Below are 18,819 nucleotides of genomic sequence, written 5' to 3' on the forward strand. Positions count from 1 at the left end.
TAAAGGACCCCTGGATGGTTAAGTCCAGTCAAAGGCAACTATGGGGTTGCAGCACTCATCTTGCTTTCAGGCTGAGGGAACCGGTGTTTGTCCACAGGCAGCTTTCCGTGTCCTGTGGCCAGCATGACTAAACTGCTTCTGGTGCAACGGAACACCGTGACAGAAGCCAGAGCACATGGAAACGCTATTTACCTTCCTGCTACAGTGGTACCTATTTATCTATTTGCACTGGCATGCTTTCAAACTGCTAGGTTAGCAGGAGCTGGGGCAGAGCAACAGGAGCTCACTCCGTTGCAGGTATTTGAACCGCCAACCTTCCGATCGGCAAGCCCAAGTAGCTCAGTGGTTCAGACCACAGCGCCACCCGTGTCCCTAGATAACAAATAGCAGCCAGCTCAAATTACATTTAATATATAATTAATATAATTAAAATATTGAAAAGTTAGAAAAATGAATCTGCCCAACAAGCTAGACACCTATTTAAATAAAAAGGATTTTCTAAAGACAAGGTACATAATTGTTTTTCAAGTTCCTGTCAAACACACATACCAGATGCTAGCAGTCAGGGCTGGCCCTCCCATGAGGCAAGGCGAGGCAACCATCTTGGGCGTCAGGACCCACAGAGGCAGCAGATCCAACCTCCAAGAAATGCATCACATGTAAATCTCTGCATGCCTCCTGCTCCTGATATAAATGTCCACTTCCCGCAACCCAGTTCCTAATGTAGAGCTTCATTCCCTCTTCCTCATTTGTGGCAGGGAGGAGCATTTTGTGGTTCATCTCAGGTGCCAGAATGTCTTGGGCTGGACCTACTGGCACTTCAGAGAGAAGGTAAAAGGCATTTCCATGCACTCTGGCACTCGTCACGGTGTCCCGTTGCACCAGAAGCGGTTGAGTCATGCTGGCCACATGACCTGGAAAACAGTCTGTGGACAAATTGCAGCTACCTCAGCCTGAAAGCGAGATGAGTGCCACACCTCATAGTCGCCTTTGACTGGACTTAACAATCCAGGGGTCCTTTACCTTTTCACCTTTACCTGTTTATATAGCACTCACCTGTACTGTAAGCATTGTGCAATAATAAAAACAAGTAGGAACCTCCCAGAACACTGCCTACAAGTTAAACGACGTTATTTTTATTATTATTACTTTTATTATTAAACAAAAAGAAGAGGAAGAAGAAGAGGAAGGGTAGAAAAGAGTATCCCCCCATTCCAAACAAATATTGAAGTTTGTGCTTAAAAAGCTGAAGCATGCATAGATAGCAGGTTTCCGGGGGAGAAGATTTAAGCACCTTTCTAAAGCATGTGAGGCCAAACATAAATTGCTACTCCTGAGCCAATTATCAATTATTATTTATATAGAATTATCCACTCACATTTCATTAAGCATGCATTGAAAAGGAGTGGGAGAAGCGCAAATGCTTTCTTCTGCATCATCTCAATATTAACTAAGGACATAAACTACTTGGTGAGGCCAGATAGAAAATAAAATAATATCAGTAAATCACGATCATAAGTGTAAAAACAACCAATGTGGAACATAAAAAGAAATGACAGAAGGCTTGAGAAATATTTGTGCTGCCTACTTCGGCTATGTAATTGATGCAGCAAACAGCTATTTATTTATTTTTTTACAGTTCACAGGGTAGTCACTCCTGTTTTGTTTTGTTTTGTTTTTTTAAAACTGGGATTTTAAATTTTTTACAATAGTTTTAAAAGCAGCCATTTTATGATCTTTAGTTTTGAATGCAAGTTTATCTCACCAGTTCTATCTTAATTTCAAACATCCTCAGCCTTACGCACCACACTGCAATGGTCTCAGACATATATTAAACATGTTGGTTTTTACTGCATGGAGTTATCCTGTGGTGCTCTGCAATCAATTACTGTTATACCACCATCATTAATAATTTTCTTAATGAAAATGATTCTGTTGATCTCCGTTGTATTTTAATTATCAGAGTTAAGCATAATTACACTGCAGCTCTGAGCTGGCATGTAGACTCCTTTAGGGCGCAATTTTGTTTTAACACACTGATAATGTAATTTTACATTGTGTCAGTTGTTTAGTTATTATCCAGTCGTACAATTCTGCTGTATTCCTGATAACAGATAATAACCTTAGCACCTCCTATATCCTGAAGTCATTTAAAAAGCAATATTAGAATTTCACAACTAGCTAACTTAATCGCCTTATGATTTTATAATTCCCACTGCTAAATATTTTTATAGGCCCCCTCTCTTGCCAATACCAACACACACACACACATATATATATATTCACACCCACACCCACAATTTAGGTAAGATACACATAATGTGTGCTTGCCCACAGATTCATTTCAATGTGCATAGTTTTGTTCGGTAACTAGTTTCTTTTCCCCTTCATTTAAGGCCTGCCTTGCACTCTTAATCAATTGCACTCTTAATCTAAGAGTAATAATTAACAGCTCAGATTTTGTTTAATAGCAGCTATTCAATTTGCCATTTTCTTGGTCTGAGTATATACTGCACTCAAGTGAGCAGCTAGCTGACAAGTATGTGTCCTGTCCAATTCTGCCACCATCTCTTCTCTGTTTAGATCATTCCCAATCCAAGACCGGTAGGTACCTTAGTGCTACACTCCATCAATTGAAGAAGCACTGCATAGCTCTATCTTTCTCCTGGTAGTAAAATACAGCTATCCAAATATATTTTATCACACTTATATTCTAGTTATTTTATTGTTTCTATATATTTCTGCAGCCACAAAAGGCTAATTCAACCACAACAAACTAACACCAAAGAGCTAATTCATATATGATGCTGCCAATTTGCTTAACCACAGTTAAGCAAGCCAGGAGTGGGTCACAAGATCACATGTCCTATTGTCCTTTCCATCTCTTTCAGAATACAAATCTCCCTCACGGTGCCTAGCTACAGTTAGCTGTAAAAACAAACATGGTGCTATCCATAGTTAGGGCTAGCCATGGTTCCAAGGCCTGAAACCACATTTTGGACCTGCTTTTAGGTCCTGCATTAAGCAAAAACTGTGGTTAGCTCTGACCACAGCTAAAGTTGTAGTTAGCACAATGAATAACCATAATGGATAACCAAAAGGGAGAACAGCAAATATCTTCATATGGTCCTTTCCAAATTTGCTTATCCATGATGCTTCAGTATTGGTTTAAACAGATGCACAGAAAAGAAGGATCCAAGTTGCTTAAGCTATCACTAACCATCAGGAGAGTGAAATAATATGCTTTCATCAGCATAAAGACAGGCTAAAGGAGACTATATCTTCACATGCCATGCTATCGAACACCAAGCAAATATTACTGAAAGGTTTTCAAAGGGGCAGAGATCAGCTAAAACACCCACTGAGGGTCAATATACATTATACATTCTAGCTTATCCAGTCCCCTGCGCCTTTTGGCTACTCTATCAATGCAGTACATTCTAACAGCTGAAGGTATTTATCCAATAGCAACTAAGAATTTGGGGGGGGGACCTTTCCTAAGAGAAATTCAGGACAAATCCAATGCACACATAACCTTCATTGACGTTCCCATTTGTAGCAGTGCCTAGTAGGATTATTTCATTTTGAACTGACAACTATTTTCACAAAAGTACTCAGTCAATGATTTGCACACCAATCTTTTAATATAGATAAGATCATTTTATGAAAAGTAAGGAGTTACATTTTTTTTCAACTGGGAAAACAAATATGTTATGTCATCTTGGAGCTGTTTCAGCCCCATTAAGATATATTATTTTGTGTAAATTATGAGGCATGTGAAAAGCAATTGTGCCAAATTGCCCAAACTGGGCATATGAAACTAACTTAAAAAATTAAAAAGAAAGACTGTGTTGAAAAAAATGAAGTTATTGCAACTGTTATTTTTCCTTCAACACCTAGAATAAACCATCTGAACATAGCAGATGAAATGTCACTGGAGTACAGGAAGCATGCATCCTGAGGTGGCAAAAATCCTTCAGCTGACTCACTTATGATTCACCAGAACCTGCCATTGGTGTCTCACAGGGACCGGCAGGCAACCCAGGTAAGGGAGGCTGCAGCAGGTCAACACTTTCCTGTGGAACACACCATGTTTGGGGCTGAGAGTGTGTGAAAATGTGGATTTGACAGCATGTGGTGTGAACCAAAGTTCCATCTTATCTAGTACAGTATATTGTTTCCCACAGTGACCAGCCAGGATCTACTAGGAATTTCTAACTTTATGTTTTATGCATCCTGCCCTGGAACCTACTGAAGGCTGGGTAGCCTGGAAGTATTTTAAATAATCCGTATGCAACCTCCTGGTTCATGACCAATAACCAATAACAAGTGTTACCCCTCATGGATTTGTCCAATCCCTTCCTAAAACCATCTAAAATAATGTCCATCATCATATCCTATGGTAGTGAATTTCTGTCTATGTGAACCCCAGAATCCTGTTTTTCAATATATACTAATATATTAGTATGCCAATACTAGCTGACATCCCCAAGGAATTTTGATAGCATGGAGAAATTGTGTCTTGATGGAAAATGAGTCCCTAGACATGCACTGAAACCATAGAATTTCCTTGAATAATTCAACCTTATATGTAGTACATGATTTTATCACGTCAGAACACACCCTTCTCCATATTAAAAGCAATCTGCATACAGTAAATTAGATGTTAGGATAGAGAGGTCTAAAATAGTTTGCTTTCCTACATGTGAATAAAGGTTATTTTTATGTCCATCATTTAACAACACAAAGCACAATCTTCAGTCTAAAGTGGTACAGTCCGGGAACAATTTTACCACCTCATTTGCTGTTGGGCTAAACTGCCACATTTCAGCATACATTCACAATGATGCAAATTGGCTCCTCTTCAAGAAAATGTTACTATCGGATCTGAATTTAAACAAGTAGTTCTGTAGCAGGATCAGCCCTTACAGATCTTCCCCATAGCTCAGGCATTGCACCTTCCAGAAAACTGAGAGAATACAAGAAGGTGTGAGGTGGGGGTGGAAAGAAACATTTAAGAAGTCTATAAGAATAAAAAAGAAGTGTAAGAGACTGTCAGAGAAAACTTTCCACTATGAACATCCTGGATTTCTGTTCCTGATGTATCTCTAGGCTGAAGTTGTACTTTGGATAACTGCTGCAAAGTTTCCATATAAACAGTCCTTAATACCTTTCAAAATAAATTGCAATTTCTCACGCATATGAAAAATGTTACTGTACGCAAACATCAAAATACTGTGCTGTTTTCTGCTGCTAGAGCAATGAGTCACACTACACTTTAAAATGATGCAGATTCATTCCCTTTTTGGCTCAAGGTTTTTCCTTAACTAAATCAGGTATTTTCAGGTTACAAAATTAATTTATTGGTGTTTTGTAATTATAAAAGGAAGAATGCATAAGACCTTAGTGTGCAACTACTCATTTTTAAACATGCAAATTCTCTGTTTTCAGTGTTTCAATTTTCAAAGGCTTGTAGCAGTTTAAAGGCAATCCTCTTATAAGTGTACAAATTGCAATGATTATAGGAACAAGTTGTAATTGTTTCTAGTAAGTTTTAGTAGCCTTTGATGTTATGATTAGTGTTTTGTATGTTAATATAGTGATATGGGTGCTTATTTGCCTTGCTGGTTGTATGCAAAATGGTCACTAGGTTGTCGCAGCAAACAAATCTTTCATCTCAGTGGGTCTGTTTGGTAAGGAATAAAAAAAACCTAAAATAAATTGCTGTAGAACTGTGCAATTTCTGAAGCAATCACAAAGCAGTGAGACTGGGGATTTATAGAATTTGAAACCTGAGCTTAGTTGGAAAGACTAAATGGAGGAGGGATAAATACAACATTGACTATGCTAATGGGGCACAGCAGCTGTATTCACAATTTCTTGACTGAGCAGTCAGGTATCATAGATCTTTAGTACCAATTCAGCGTTGCAGGTTTAATTTTGTACCTTTTTTTAAAAAAAAGCTCAGGCCTCTAGCTATTGATCAAGGGAACACTGATAGGAGCTGGGGTGATGTTCAATCTAATAAGGAGTGGTGACCAAACTTTTATCTATACAGGTTCTATACTTTTATCTGTACAGAACTTAAGTTTTGCCTTTGCTCTAAATCCTCCTGTGAACCAAAGTCCTAGCTTGAGAGTTCAGATGCCTGCCTATTGCACCGTATTAGCCAGTAAAGCGAGATGAGCGCTGAAACCCCAGAGTCGTCCGCGAGTAGACCTAACGGTCAGGGGTCCTTTTACCTTTACCTTTATGACACAACGACTTCAGTCCTGTGCAGTTAATGGGATTTCAGCAACCTACTGGTGTGCAGGATTGCAGCTATAATCTCTGGCCACATGGTAACCTACACACAATACTCTTGTGACCACTGTGGATCCTAGCGTATCATTTTGGGAATCACTACAGCGGAAAGTTGGAAAGTAGTAACTGCCATGCATTTTAAATAGCATCATGATGTCGTTAATGAGCAAAGAACCTTTTTGTTTGTTTACACACCATGAGCCAAATCTAGCTGCCTTCAATACTTAAATCACTGTCAAGGTTCCAAAATAATGACAACAATAAAATTTCTTACAAATAACTTTCAGAAAATAATGCTATTTTTCAACAACATTTTCAAAAAAGTCAAGGTTCACACACTTGTCACGAGGTAGGGGGTACGAGCACAACATTTTGGATTTAAATCAGGTTAGAACTGCAGGTTAATGAACTACTTAATGAACTTTCAAAGCTCAAAGAAACTTCAAAAGAGGCTCGTGATACAATGCAGCAAGAAACTAAGGGGTGGGGGAATCAGAGAGATGCTACATTCCTACAAGTCTGTAAAGCCTAGGACATACTTTGGATAGTGGCTTAAATGGCAGGTAAATTGGGCAATAGCTTACAATGGCATCAACATTTTATATAATACAATGCATCAAGTATAAGAAAGCTCTTTGCTTTTTTCCCTTAAGTGCTTTATCTGTTTGAATCTTAAGTGGTAATCGTATGCCTCTGCTTCACACTCATTTAATGCATAATGGAGAAAACCTATTTTTTCAGGTTAAAAAATGGAATGATGCTTCTTAGATCAGAAGAAGAGAAAGGAGAACCACAGGCCCGCCTTTGTAACCTGCATTTGCTACCTGTTATGCAACAGGCACGTTTCATCAGCACCGCTTTAATTCCTTGCAAAGAAAGTGGAAGGGAAAATCAGCTTGTGTTTACCTTTGCTGTACACAATGCAGTTGTTTTTGTTGTCTTCCACTCCTTGCCAAGTCACATCCAGCAGCCACTTGGGGCCAGCAGTCAGCACCATAGGGACTGGAGCCTTTGTCTTCTGGAGAAAGGATGATAACAAACAGATGCCATTTGCTTGCATTGATTAAGAACTTGAATAATAATAGTAATAATCATTTTATTTGCAAACAACTAAATCTCCAAACCCATAAGCCAAGGCCTTATTCCCCAGCCTCGGGACTTAGGAAAAAAAGCAAAAGAAAGAAGCAGCAGAAGACGACACAAGCTGCAAAGCTTTAGTGCTTTCATAGATCTGAATGGCGGAATTATTATCAAGGATTTTTCTGAATGATAGCGCTGGATCAGATCTCCAAGATTAGGCATATCTCTGGTGGCTTAGAATTATAAAGGGAATGCAGATGACTTTCACAGAAAAGAGCCAAGTGTTTAGAAGTGAACTTTAGACACATTGTACTTCATTATCAACAAGATCTTACTATTTCCTGAAACAGACAGGAAAGAATTTAAAGAATCAGTATCCATTTCAAAGCTCTGTCCTGGGTAACATTTATATTATAGTGGGAAATTATTCTGAATGGATAATGTAATTTCCCCCCTCCTCCCCCCTTACTGACTGCTGATGTGCTGCTCTACTACTGTTGAAATAATAATGCTAATGATTCCACATGCATGATCTCGAAGAAGAAATCTAAAAGCAGCAGCCAGAATTCATTTGAATGAAGCCCAAAAGGAGTGGGGGGGGGGAGGCATGATACCCACCCTTCTTTACAAAGGCAAAGTGACACATTTTATTACGAAACGCATTTTGTGTGTTGGGGTAGAAAAGTTCAGATTATTGGCACTCCGTCTCTCTGTTAAATCTAGATGCAAGAAAGGAACTGATCTGGAATTTAGTAAGCCTTATCAACATAGGCTGGTAGTGAAATGCCGGTTAGACATTTATCATTCACCAGTCCTTGTTCTGTATCTCAAACATCATGAAACTATGACTCAGAATACAGAGTACAATGAAAAGGGTCTCAAGGTAATACTCCACTAGGTTTTCTCCCCCACCCACCCATCCCCCGGCCAAAAAAAAAATCTGGATAAGATCATTTTCCAGCAGCTCCAAACCTTTGTGAGAGAAATTCTGTTTCCATGACTGACTCAGAAGTTGGAAGCATAGATTTAAAGCCAAATCCTGTGGGTTCATTAATAGGTTGGAAAATGAGACACCACACTGCCCTAGCATTACGCAGGAAAAGACAGGCTCGAGATATGTGGGTTGACACTACTATGCTACAAACCAAGCAATTCAAATGTTGTAGCAGTGTAATGTTTTATCATTTAATTATTATTTATTAAAATTAATATATAGTGTTATATGGCACAATTGTGATAGAGCAGCAATGACAATGTTTCACCTATGCTGTTTTCAAGAGGCTTGTCCAACCACCAAGGAAAGGAACTGAAAACCTAAAAACCACACTGAGCAGCTCTAGTTGGACTGCATCACACCCCATGCACAGGTTGCCCATAGATGGAACACTAAGCTATGGTTTAGCGTTACATGAACGGGTCTTGAAATCATTAGCTTCCTCCACTCCTCTCATCTTCTACAAGGAAGAAATCACTTTTTCTATTCCATTTAAATTTCTTTCTTTCATTCATTTATTTTATATCCACCCATTTAAAAAAAGATTTCAAGGTGACAAGTTCAGTTCTATGTGGGGCTAGGGATGAGCAATGCAGCCAATCAACCACCACATTCTAAGTCCTGCCAGCTTGCCAGAAGTTGTCGTGGTGTCTCTTTCTTCCTTCTCACTGCAACAACTGTGAGGGATCCATGCTGCTTCTGATCAAGCTTTATGTCTGTTGCCACCAGCTGGAGGCTGCTGCCTCTGTCACAATGGAGCCCCCCGACCCCCACCAGGGGACCTCGTCTCCATCAGTGGAGGTCAGCAGAGATACACCAGGGGTTGTAGCCAATGCTGATTCTATTCAGAGTAGACCTATCCAAATTAATGGAAATGAGTTAGTTCTGGTTATTTCTATGGGTCTGATCTGAGTAGGACTAGCATTGAATACAACCTCTACACAAACACCAGCCATCAATATCAGAGGGTTAGGACTGTGCTCTAAAATGGTCATATATGTCTGTAACATATAAAACAGCAATCATAGGAAAACTGCAGTCAACAGAACAAGCTCAAAAATAAGTTAAACAACCAAAGCAGGCATTTATAAAGCTGCAAATTAATAAGAGGACACAACAATAGGAAATCATTTTGCCTAGGCTTTTTACGGTACCTAAAATTGGACTGTGTTTTTCTTTGGTTGGATTCCCTGTATTCCAGTTTTTATTTGTCTTATATGCTTTTTTGCCACTGCTGTATTGTTTTTATGTTGTATACCACATAATATATATTTCAAATATTAAGTGGTTTATTAATTCTTTTAAATAAATACATGACAAAATGAAGTGGAATAGAAAATGACCAGCCTAAACCACCAGGTTCTAACTAACAGTGCAGTCCTAACCCAAGATCCACCAGGGCGAATAACTTTGCAATAGGCAGATCTTGGGCTGTCACAGCATAGCTGGGGATGAGCTCGCATAAGTCCTTCACCCTGGCTCAGCCAGTAGTACTGTAAAGGCTTATGCTGCTGTAACTCCCCCAAAAACAATGTTCCTGAGGTGTGGCAGGAGGAGAGGCTTCCAGCTATTACAAACCTCTTTCAGCTCAGTCACGTGACCTAGCAACCCAGCAGAAATTACACTGGAGAAAAAGTGTGGCTTATGTCAAACATAAAGGCTTGTTTTCCCTCTGCCAGGCTCAGGCAGCTCACCTGAATAGAGTCTGGAATGTGGAAACTTACGCCAGCTTAAGTGGTATACATTCCACCATATACCTAGGATTGCTCTGTCCACATACAATCACACATGGATTCCTAGTGTAGGTGCCACAACGGAGAAGGCTCTGCTCCTTGTCACTGGCCACACCACCACCATTGGCTGAGAAATGTGGAGCAAAGAATCAGATGCCAAACAAAGCATATTTAGAGGGACTTGCCTATGAAGGCAGTTCAGAGGTTACCCAGGACTCAAGTCATTTAGGACTTTAGATGTTGTGAATCACCACTGAGGAGAATGGTCCTGTGCTGAGGTCCTGCTTGAAGGTTTCCTACAGCCATCTGGTTGACCACTGTGAAAACAGGATGCTAGACTAGATGGGCCTTTGGTCTGACCCAGGAGAACAGTTCTTAAGTCCTTCCGCAGTACCTAGTTGCACTTGCATTTTCCTATCCAACTAATATCAGAGCACCTATCTGTACCATTTGTACCAAACTAACCTGAACTCACTTTCAGTATATGTAGCAGAGCTGTCTATTATTTGGGCTATTGGGAAATAAAAAGTTTGAGGACTAATGTTAAAACATCATGGGAGTATGGGCTATTCTTTCATCTTATTGTGGTAAAGGTTAGCTGGTCATTGCCAACACACATGGTGACATTTGCTGCTGGATTTATCTTTATGTTATGATTTGTTCTTTCAAAAGAGGAATCAAGAGTATAGACAACCTAACATAGACAGCTTATGCTCTTATATACCTTTATATATATATATATATATATATATATATATATATACACACACACACACACACACACACACACATACATACACACACACACACACACACACACATTAAACATCTCAATTTTTTTACTCAAAAATAAGTAGGTAATTTATATCTCCAAAGCCAACATAATGTTAGAGAGACAGCATATGAGCGTGCTAGGAAGGTATCTCAGTAATCTGATTTCCTTATTACTAGCTCTGACTTTCAAACAAAGCAACAGTACTAGTATATCTACCTCTTCAAATAAGAATTTCCTTGCAATATTAGCAATAGTCAGTTAATATTTTGGGCCTGCTGCATTTTGTCTTGGCCAACTTTATGGCATGCATATACTTGAACATTACCTATATTTAACTTATTGTTATTCCTATCATTCCTTTAAAATCTAACATAGATTCTTGTGATTTAGTCATACATATGGAAACCAATCCAAATGCATTCACACATAAGCTATGTTTTACCTCACAAATGGGCAAACAAACCACAGCTTGTTTTGCCCAAGCTTGGTTTGTTTTCTGGCTGTTAATGCCTTGGTAGCTTGGGATAGGGTGATGAAACACACCATGGTTAACCAAGGCTGCTAGGTTTGAACCTAACACCAAAACATAGTTAAAACAAGCCGTGGTTCATAAGCCAACAACAAATCATTGCTTCACCTAGTGGTTTGTTGCTAGCAAACAACACATAGTATTCCGGGCTGAAGTTTGATGTTCAGAAAGACCGCACTTAACACTTAAGCCATGGCTTATTGCTACATGTAAAACGGTCCATTGTTTGCATCAAGTATAATCTTCTGATGCATTCTAAAATGTAATTTTGTTGTAAGCAGCTTTGAAGGCCCAAACGGACAAGGCCAAAAAGGGTTATATTTAAGCATAATTATTATGTTGGAAAGAGCTAAAGGTTTGTCAAAATCAGAACCGAGTACATTTTCCACAAAAGACTGAAGAGTTTCCAGTTGTGAAAGAGGCTTTTAATGGGAAGTGTTCAAATATATAGGGTCTGGATAGTTCAGTTGGTTAGAGCATGGGGTTGATAACACCAAGGTTGCAGGTTCGATCACTGTATAGGACTGCTGCACATTCCTGCACTTTCCTGCAGGATGGACTAGATGATCCTCAGGGTTCTTTCCAACAATTCTAAATCTATGATTTAGATATTTTAATATAATATTGCATTAATTTGAAGTTTCATTCTGCTGATTGTACTGTACCTTGTTAAATTATTATTACTGTTTCCAGGCCCCAGGAGTGAGGAAAGATAGAAACTGAAATAAATACACACAAGGGAAAACAAACAAGGCACACCGTTTCTGAATTTTCATCTATAGTACCCAAACCCTGTGATTCAGAATTGGTGGTGCATCATGTAACATAAATATTTATTAGTAGCTCTATACAACATTCCCTTAAATATTTTCCAACTGAGTGTGCTATTTCAGTTTCAAGCCTCCTTTTGTAAAAACCACAACGAGTCCAATTTGACAAGGGCAAACAAGGGCAAAAGTTGATCTCTTTGGGAACAATTAGAATCTGCTAATGAGGATAAGAGAGGTCGAGCAGATATCCACTTTTTGCTAACCTTTCAAGTAACTGGACAAACAAGTGAGGTAACCCTCAAGTACTGTTTATACAGAAGTCAGGAGGTTAATGGAGGCAAAAATAGCCAATAAAATGCTTGGAAAAAATTTTTTTACCAGCCTAAGAGGAATCCCTAATAATTCAGTAATCTTAGATAGCATTGCTTAGAAACATTTATAACATCAGTGGTTTACATCTTCCAAGGACAGATTAAAATCTGAGCAGTTACACATTCAGTATAATCAAGCAATAAAGGTGTTCCGGATTGTACAGTTCCACAAGCAGGAGAGGTTGAATGTCTGAATTTGCCTTTAACAAAATAATAAATCTCTGCATATGAAAAATAGCATGTCACAAAGAAGACTAAGCTGGACTCTTCACCCTGATATGCTAATTTCCTCTGCATTGGGAAGTTTAAAAACACGCAAGGGGGCATTCTGCAGCCTACGCTACTATATTGGCTGAATAAGCACTGATCCAAAAAGAAGGTACATGCCAAAAATAACTTGACACCTTAAAATGTTACAAAGTCAGGAAAAGGAAAGGCTATTATTTGTTTCCTTTCTCTCTCTCTTAAAAAAAAAAAGGATGTGTCAAAAGTGAAGCTTTTTGAAAGTGTTCCCCACAAAATGCATTCAAGGAAGAACTGTATTATAAGACATAATGTATCTAGTCTTCTACCCAGTAGTTTCAAATTGCTTGATATTTTAGATTCCTACAGCAGCTGAAGTAAACAGGAGGCATAGCACAAACACCGCTACTGCTTCTGGATGTAACATAAAGAATAGTTTAGCACAAGAATGAACCTGGGCGACATGGCTGTGAGAATCAAAAGGTTTCATTCCATTTTCAGCTAACTGCACTTCCTCATTATAGTCCAGTGTTTCCCAACCGGTGTTCCGCGGCACACTAGTGTACCGCCGGACGTTGCCTAGTGTGCCGTGGGAGGGAGGCGGGCGAGTCGGGCTAATCCTCCGACGAGCTCCACCTCCAGACCCATTGCTCAAATCCTTTAACCCAGGAGGGCGGGGAGGGGGGGAGAAAGAGAAAAAAGAAAGGGTGGGAAAAAAGAAGGGGAAGAGAAAATATTTTTTTAAAAAAAGGAAAGAGAGGGAAAAAAGCGAGGGATGGAGGAAGGGGAATAAACAGAAGGGGAGGACAATGAAGAGGGGCGGGGCTTGGCAGGCAGCAGATAACTGGGGAGGGGGGCGCGGCTGGCGGCGGCTCAAGGCAGGAAGGGAGGAGCTGCCTCGCGGAGAGTCTTGGGCTGCAGAGATTTCCCGTTCAGGAGCGCGGGAGGCCACGCCGTGGATGGGAATCTCCTCCTCCTCTTCCTCCTCCTCCTCCAGGAGAGAGGGTGGTCCGCCCCACCGAGTCGGGCGTGCTCAAGCGTGAGAGCCTATAGTTAGAGCTCAGCTCCTTTTCTTGCCTTCCCCGCCCCCCCCACGGAGCACATTTTCCTCGCCCCCCCAACCCCCGCATGTAGAATAGAAGCCCTCCAGCCTCCACGGTGCACAAACTCTCCCCTCTGCAACGAAGCGCTTTGTTGCATATCTTTGGTGAGGTTTTTAGGCAGTCTTGGTGCACCTTAAATCAGCGCTAATTGCGCCTGGACGCAGTATTTACTTCCGAGTAGGCCCCCTCCCCCCCCCCCGGTAGCACCTGACGTTGCTATTCGTATCATCAGGTTTGTTTGTTGATAATTTAATTGTTTTAAAAGCATCATGCTAAAGAGCTCTCTCCCACCCCCAGACCCTTGGGCAAAACAGAAACACACACATACACAAACACAGAGATTGAGCCCTGCAGGTTTTATGAAATGAATGGATTCTGAATGCCTGTTTCAGTGGCTTGTCCGCCTTAGGCTGCTGGGCCAGACACCTGTTACACGGTGCAGTCCGTAAGCTGTGAGCGCTGCTACCTGCCGCCGAGACCACGTAACGACAGTCTTGAAAGACCTACATTGGCTCCCAGTACCTTTCCCAGCACAATTCAAAGTGTTGGTGCTGACCTTTAAAGCCCTAAGCGGTTTCGGTCCAGTATACCTGAAGTAGCGTCTCCGCCACCATCGTTCAGCCCAGACACTGAGATCCAGTGCCAAGGGCCTTCTGGCAATTCCCTCACTGTGAAAAGTGAGGTTACAGGGAACCAGGCAGAGGGCCTTCTCAGTAGTGGCGCCCGCCCTGTGGAATGCCCTCCCATCAGACATCAAAGAGATAACCATTACCTTCTATGCTGTTACTATTTTTTTATTTTTTTTTACATAAGTAAAAAGTGACCTTTCCCCATCTGGCATGGTGGTGTGCCTCGAGATTTTTTTCATGAAACAAGTGTGCCTTTGCCCAAAAAAGGTTGGGAAACACTGTTATAGTCAAAGCCAGATAAAGTGTGCTTAATGTAAACTATGGTTTAGGACAGAGGTGGGAAACTTCTTGCCTGCCAAGAGCCACATTCCCCCAGGGGTAATTTGTTGGGTGCTACAAACCAAGGTGAGTGGAGCCAGAGGTGGGTGGGGAGATTACATTTTCTATATCTTTCTTCCACTGCCTTTTCTTGTGTGTTCTCTCTCTCTCCCTCTCTCCGATCTCCCCATTTTTCTCTCCTTGCCACCAACATAAAATTAGGCCGAGGGTCCCACACAACCCTTAAGGGGACAGGTTGCCCAATCCTGCTTTTGGAAAACAAGACAACCTGGTTAAAAGTGGAACTCAGCACAGACGTACATATTTTAAACTGCATCCAAATGGCTGCCATCACAAGGAAATCAACCCTATAAACAACATAAAAGCAAGAACAGAGACTGTCTTGCTTACTCCAACATAGGAGAGAATAACACACATGAATACTCGTTGCCTTTGAGGAAGTGTGTGGTTTAAATATGTGTGCAATCTTAATATAATAAATTCCTCTTTTCAAGAACCTCTTCCTTTGGTCTTCTGTTTCTCACTGCACCCCTTTCCTCTCCTGCTATGGAGACAAACACATTCTTTTCTTTTCCCCTATCCCTGTCATCTCATCCAGGGGAAGCCACCATAAGATCCTGCATTTGGCTGTGGTCTGAAAAGAGGATATATTTTTAAAGTTAATAATAATATAATTTACTACAAAGCACATGAGAATGTGTAATACTTTAATAGTTTGCTGCCAAACTACCAGGGGGTGGGGGTAGGGAGTGAGGCACTGAACGGAAAATAAAAATGAATATTCACAGATGGAATCCCACATGACAGCTGGGATTTCCTGCAAGTAGAGAAGCCCAACTGTTTACCCCAGGAGATGATCACTTGACAAGCGACATGTCGTTTCTGCACTTGACAGACATCCGTAAGCTTATAACAAAGGCAATTCAGAGAGAAAGGGGGAAAGTGATAGGGAAGGAGGGAGATGAACATATATATTCAAATTGCACTACTATAATTGCAAATCTACATAGTTTTACATGTTAAGAATTCCAAAAGCTCGCCAGTGGCTGTGGCTTTCAACCATGCTTTTAATGCAAACAAAGGGCAAGACAGCATGCACATGAGTTTTTGTGCAGTCCATATTATGGAAGTACAAAATGGAAGTGCCAATGGAAGTGCAAAATCAGGATCTGTACAGAAATACACATCTCAAGAATCTCTGCTTTTTATTTAAATGCTTATTACATGCTGTATATTTCAGCTCTTGCAACACTGGAGAAATTCAGCAATATGTTAGATGTTTGAGGAAAGCTAAGAAACCAGGCAATGAGGATTTCCAGTACCCCACTCAACTCCCTGCTCCTTACCAAGGGCTGCCTTATTCCCTATCTATTTTGCCCTTGTACCAATAACCTGATCATCTCCAAGTATTTGGGCCAAGATGAAGCATGAACTTAGCCATCAAAGCTAGGAAAAATACAAAACATTAAACAAAGCCACCCAACCTAAGATCAATTTATAATGTCTGGTTTCATTAGATTTTTCAAATGCTTAACTCAGTCTTTTAGCTAAGTTCATGAAGATACCAACAAAAGGTAAGTTCGGTGTTATTCACAATACCGAGAGATGCCAGTGGAGTTGTAGATAGATGTTAATGAAGCTGGTGGAAAGAGTATTCTCTATAAGTCTGAATATTCAAAACACTGGCACCCTGTCGTCTACAACTTCAGTAACATCTATCTACCTTTACTTACCTTTTGTTGGTATCTTCATGAACTTATCTAAAAGACTGAGTTAAGCACTTGAAAAATCTATTGAAAGGAGGCATTATAAGTTCTTCTTAGGTTGGGTAGTTCGCAAGTCTTTGTGGCTTTGTTTAATGTTTTGTATTTTTCTCAGAAGGTTGATAAAGAATGTATAATTTATTATTCTGTGTATATTAATCGCCAACGTATTGCATGAGTCGCACTACTTCTATCATCAGCACAGGTTGCATTTTTCTAGCATCAAAGCTAGGAAAGCTACTACTAACTATGGGAACTGCTACTGACTATGGATGGATACAGATGAGCATTTTAACTACACATGCTATTACCTACTTGTATCTCATGTGTGCTTGAGACCTGGTCACATACACTTTGTTGAGGCCGCCCCTGCTACTGCTATATAGGGGGGAAAGTAATTCTCTCCTTCGTCCACTGCTGCTTTCAACAGAAGGAATTTCAAAATGCATACTTCCTTCAGTTAGTGGTGACAATCTTCTCTGTGAGAGGCAGGAGAAGTGAGATCTTGGGACTGGGGTGAGCTGTGAGGGGATGGAGGAATTTGGCTTGAGCTTTACTGGGTTCGGAAAGGAAGTGGGATGGGGGAGGTAGAAGGAAGGTAGGGGTGAAGGCAACAAGTTAGGAGAGGGATGAAGGAGCTGTGTAGGGGATGGGGAGTTGGCTGAGGTGTAAAGGAAGACATGGGTTTTTTTGGTGGGGTGGGGTTTTTTGAGGTGTTGGCAAGAAATATAACAGAGTTGGTAGCTCCTAGCGTAACAATAAAACTCAGTAAATATCACAACCCAATAAAAAGTTTTCTCCTTGCAGGGAGTTTCTTACATGCCCATGTAGTACACAGCATGGCAGAGCTGCATATGCAACCTGCAGTTGGAAGTGACACAGTCCATTCTAGCATCCGATCCCCACCACATTCTGCTGCATGTGTTGACCCACCCTAAACCCCTCCTTAAAATGTGGCTAGATAATTAAATGACTGAAGCGTTCCAAAATGTGAAAGCTTCTCCTAGTGTAATGTGATCATCTGCATGGATCTAAAATCTGAGAACAAAGAAATCTATTTCAACCTGATTTTAAAATGCGGGAGAAGAGGAGGAAAGGAACCCATTTAAAATGGCTTTTAAAAATAAGGAGGGGAGGGGGAGAATATAAACTGATTAAAAAACAGGTATTTGCAAATCATCTTAAACCATAAAGGTAAAGGTAAAGGGACCCCTGACCATTAGGTCCAGTCATGGCCGACTCTGGGGTTGCAGTGCTCATCTCGCTTTATTGGCTGAGGGAGCCGGCGTACAGCTTCCGGGTCATGTGGCCAGCATGACTAAGCCGCTTCTGGCAGACCAGAGCAGCGCACGGAAACGCCGTTTACCTTCCCGCCGGAGCGGTACCTATTTATCTACTTGCACTTTGACAGGTTGGCAGGAGCAGGGACCGAGCAACAGGAGCTTGCCCCGTCGCGGGGATTCGAACTGCCGACCTTCTGATCAGCAAGTCCTAAGCTCTGGGGTTTAACCCACAGCGCCACCCGTGTCCCATCTTAAACCATAGTTAACGCTTATAGTTTATAATTAATGCATTGCACCTCCCTCACTCCCAGATGTGCTGCATTCAAACAAAGAAACAAACAAACAAGCAAACAAACAAACAAACAAACCATGAGTTCAGGTTTAGCTGAAATGACAAATCAAGGCTTGTGGTTTGTTTCTCTCTAAACAAGGCACAAACAGTAGCCAAGGTTCGTTATGGTCTTACTTTTTGTGGTTTGGGGAAAAGAAACTAAAAATTTGGGTTTGGACGACACAACAAGCCAGTTGCAAGCACAGTGCCACAGAGAGGAAGGGAGGAGCACCAGCAAGCTGCCTGCTCCTGTTAAACCATAGATACTAACCATACTAACTATGGTTTAACATGGCATGTAAACACAGCCAAGGAATCATTAGAATTTGGATGAAAGGACCACACAACCCTGCAGCAGTTCCTCAGAGAATTAATGCTCAAGCCTGATCTTCTAAGACTTACAGAATGTGTACTTTGGATTAGGCTATATATCTGCAAATCTGTTGCGTCTCAAGGGGAGTATACTCAGTTAAATACCCTGACCTTCCAATGCACTGTATCAAGTGTGTGGCTATGGAATATAAGGCTGTTTGCATATGCCTGCATTTTAACACTGATTTAATATATGATAAT

General features: G+C 40.8%; 1 protein-coding gene across 10 annotated transcripts in view; it reads right to left on the reverse strand.

The window, feature by feature from the left end:
* The window catches only part of ZFPM2 (zinc finger protein, FOG family member 2), a 462,794-nt gene that overhangs the window by 118,868 nt on the left and 325,107 nt on the right, over window positions 1–18,819 (reverse strand). For all 10 annotated transcript variants that reach the window (XM_081918678.1, XM_081918676.1, XM_081918674.1 and 7 more), the window contains one exon: window positions 7,210–7,321. In XM_081918678.1, the coding sequence (XP_081774804.1) occupies window positions 7,210–7,321 (112 nt within the window). The remainder of the gene's footprint in view (window positions 1–7,209; window positions 7,322–18,819) is intronic.

This window comes from Podarcis melisellensis, assembly GCF_964234715.1.
Source record: "Podarcis melisellensis genome assembly, chromosome: 7".
Classification (NCBI taxonomy): Eukaryota; Metazoa; Chordata; class Lepidosauria; order Squamata; family Lacertidae; genus Podarcis; species Podarcis melisellensis.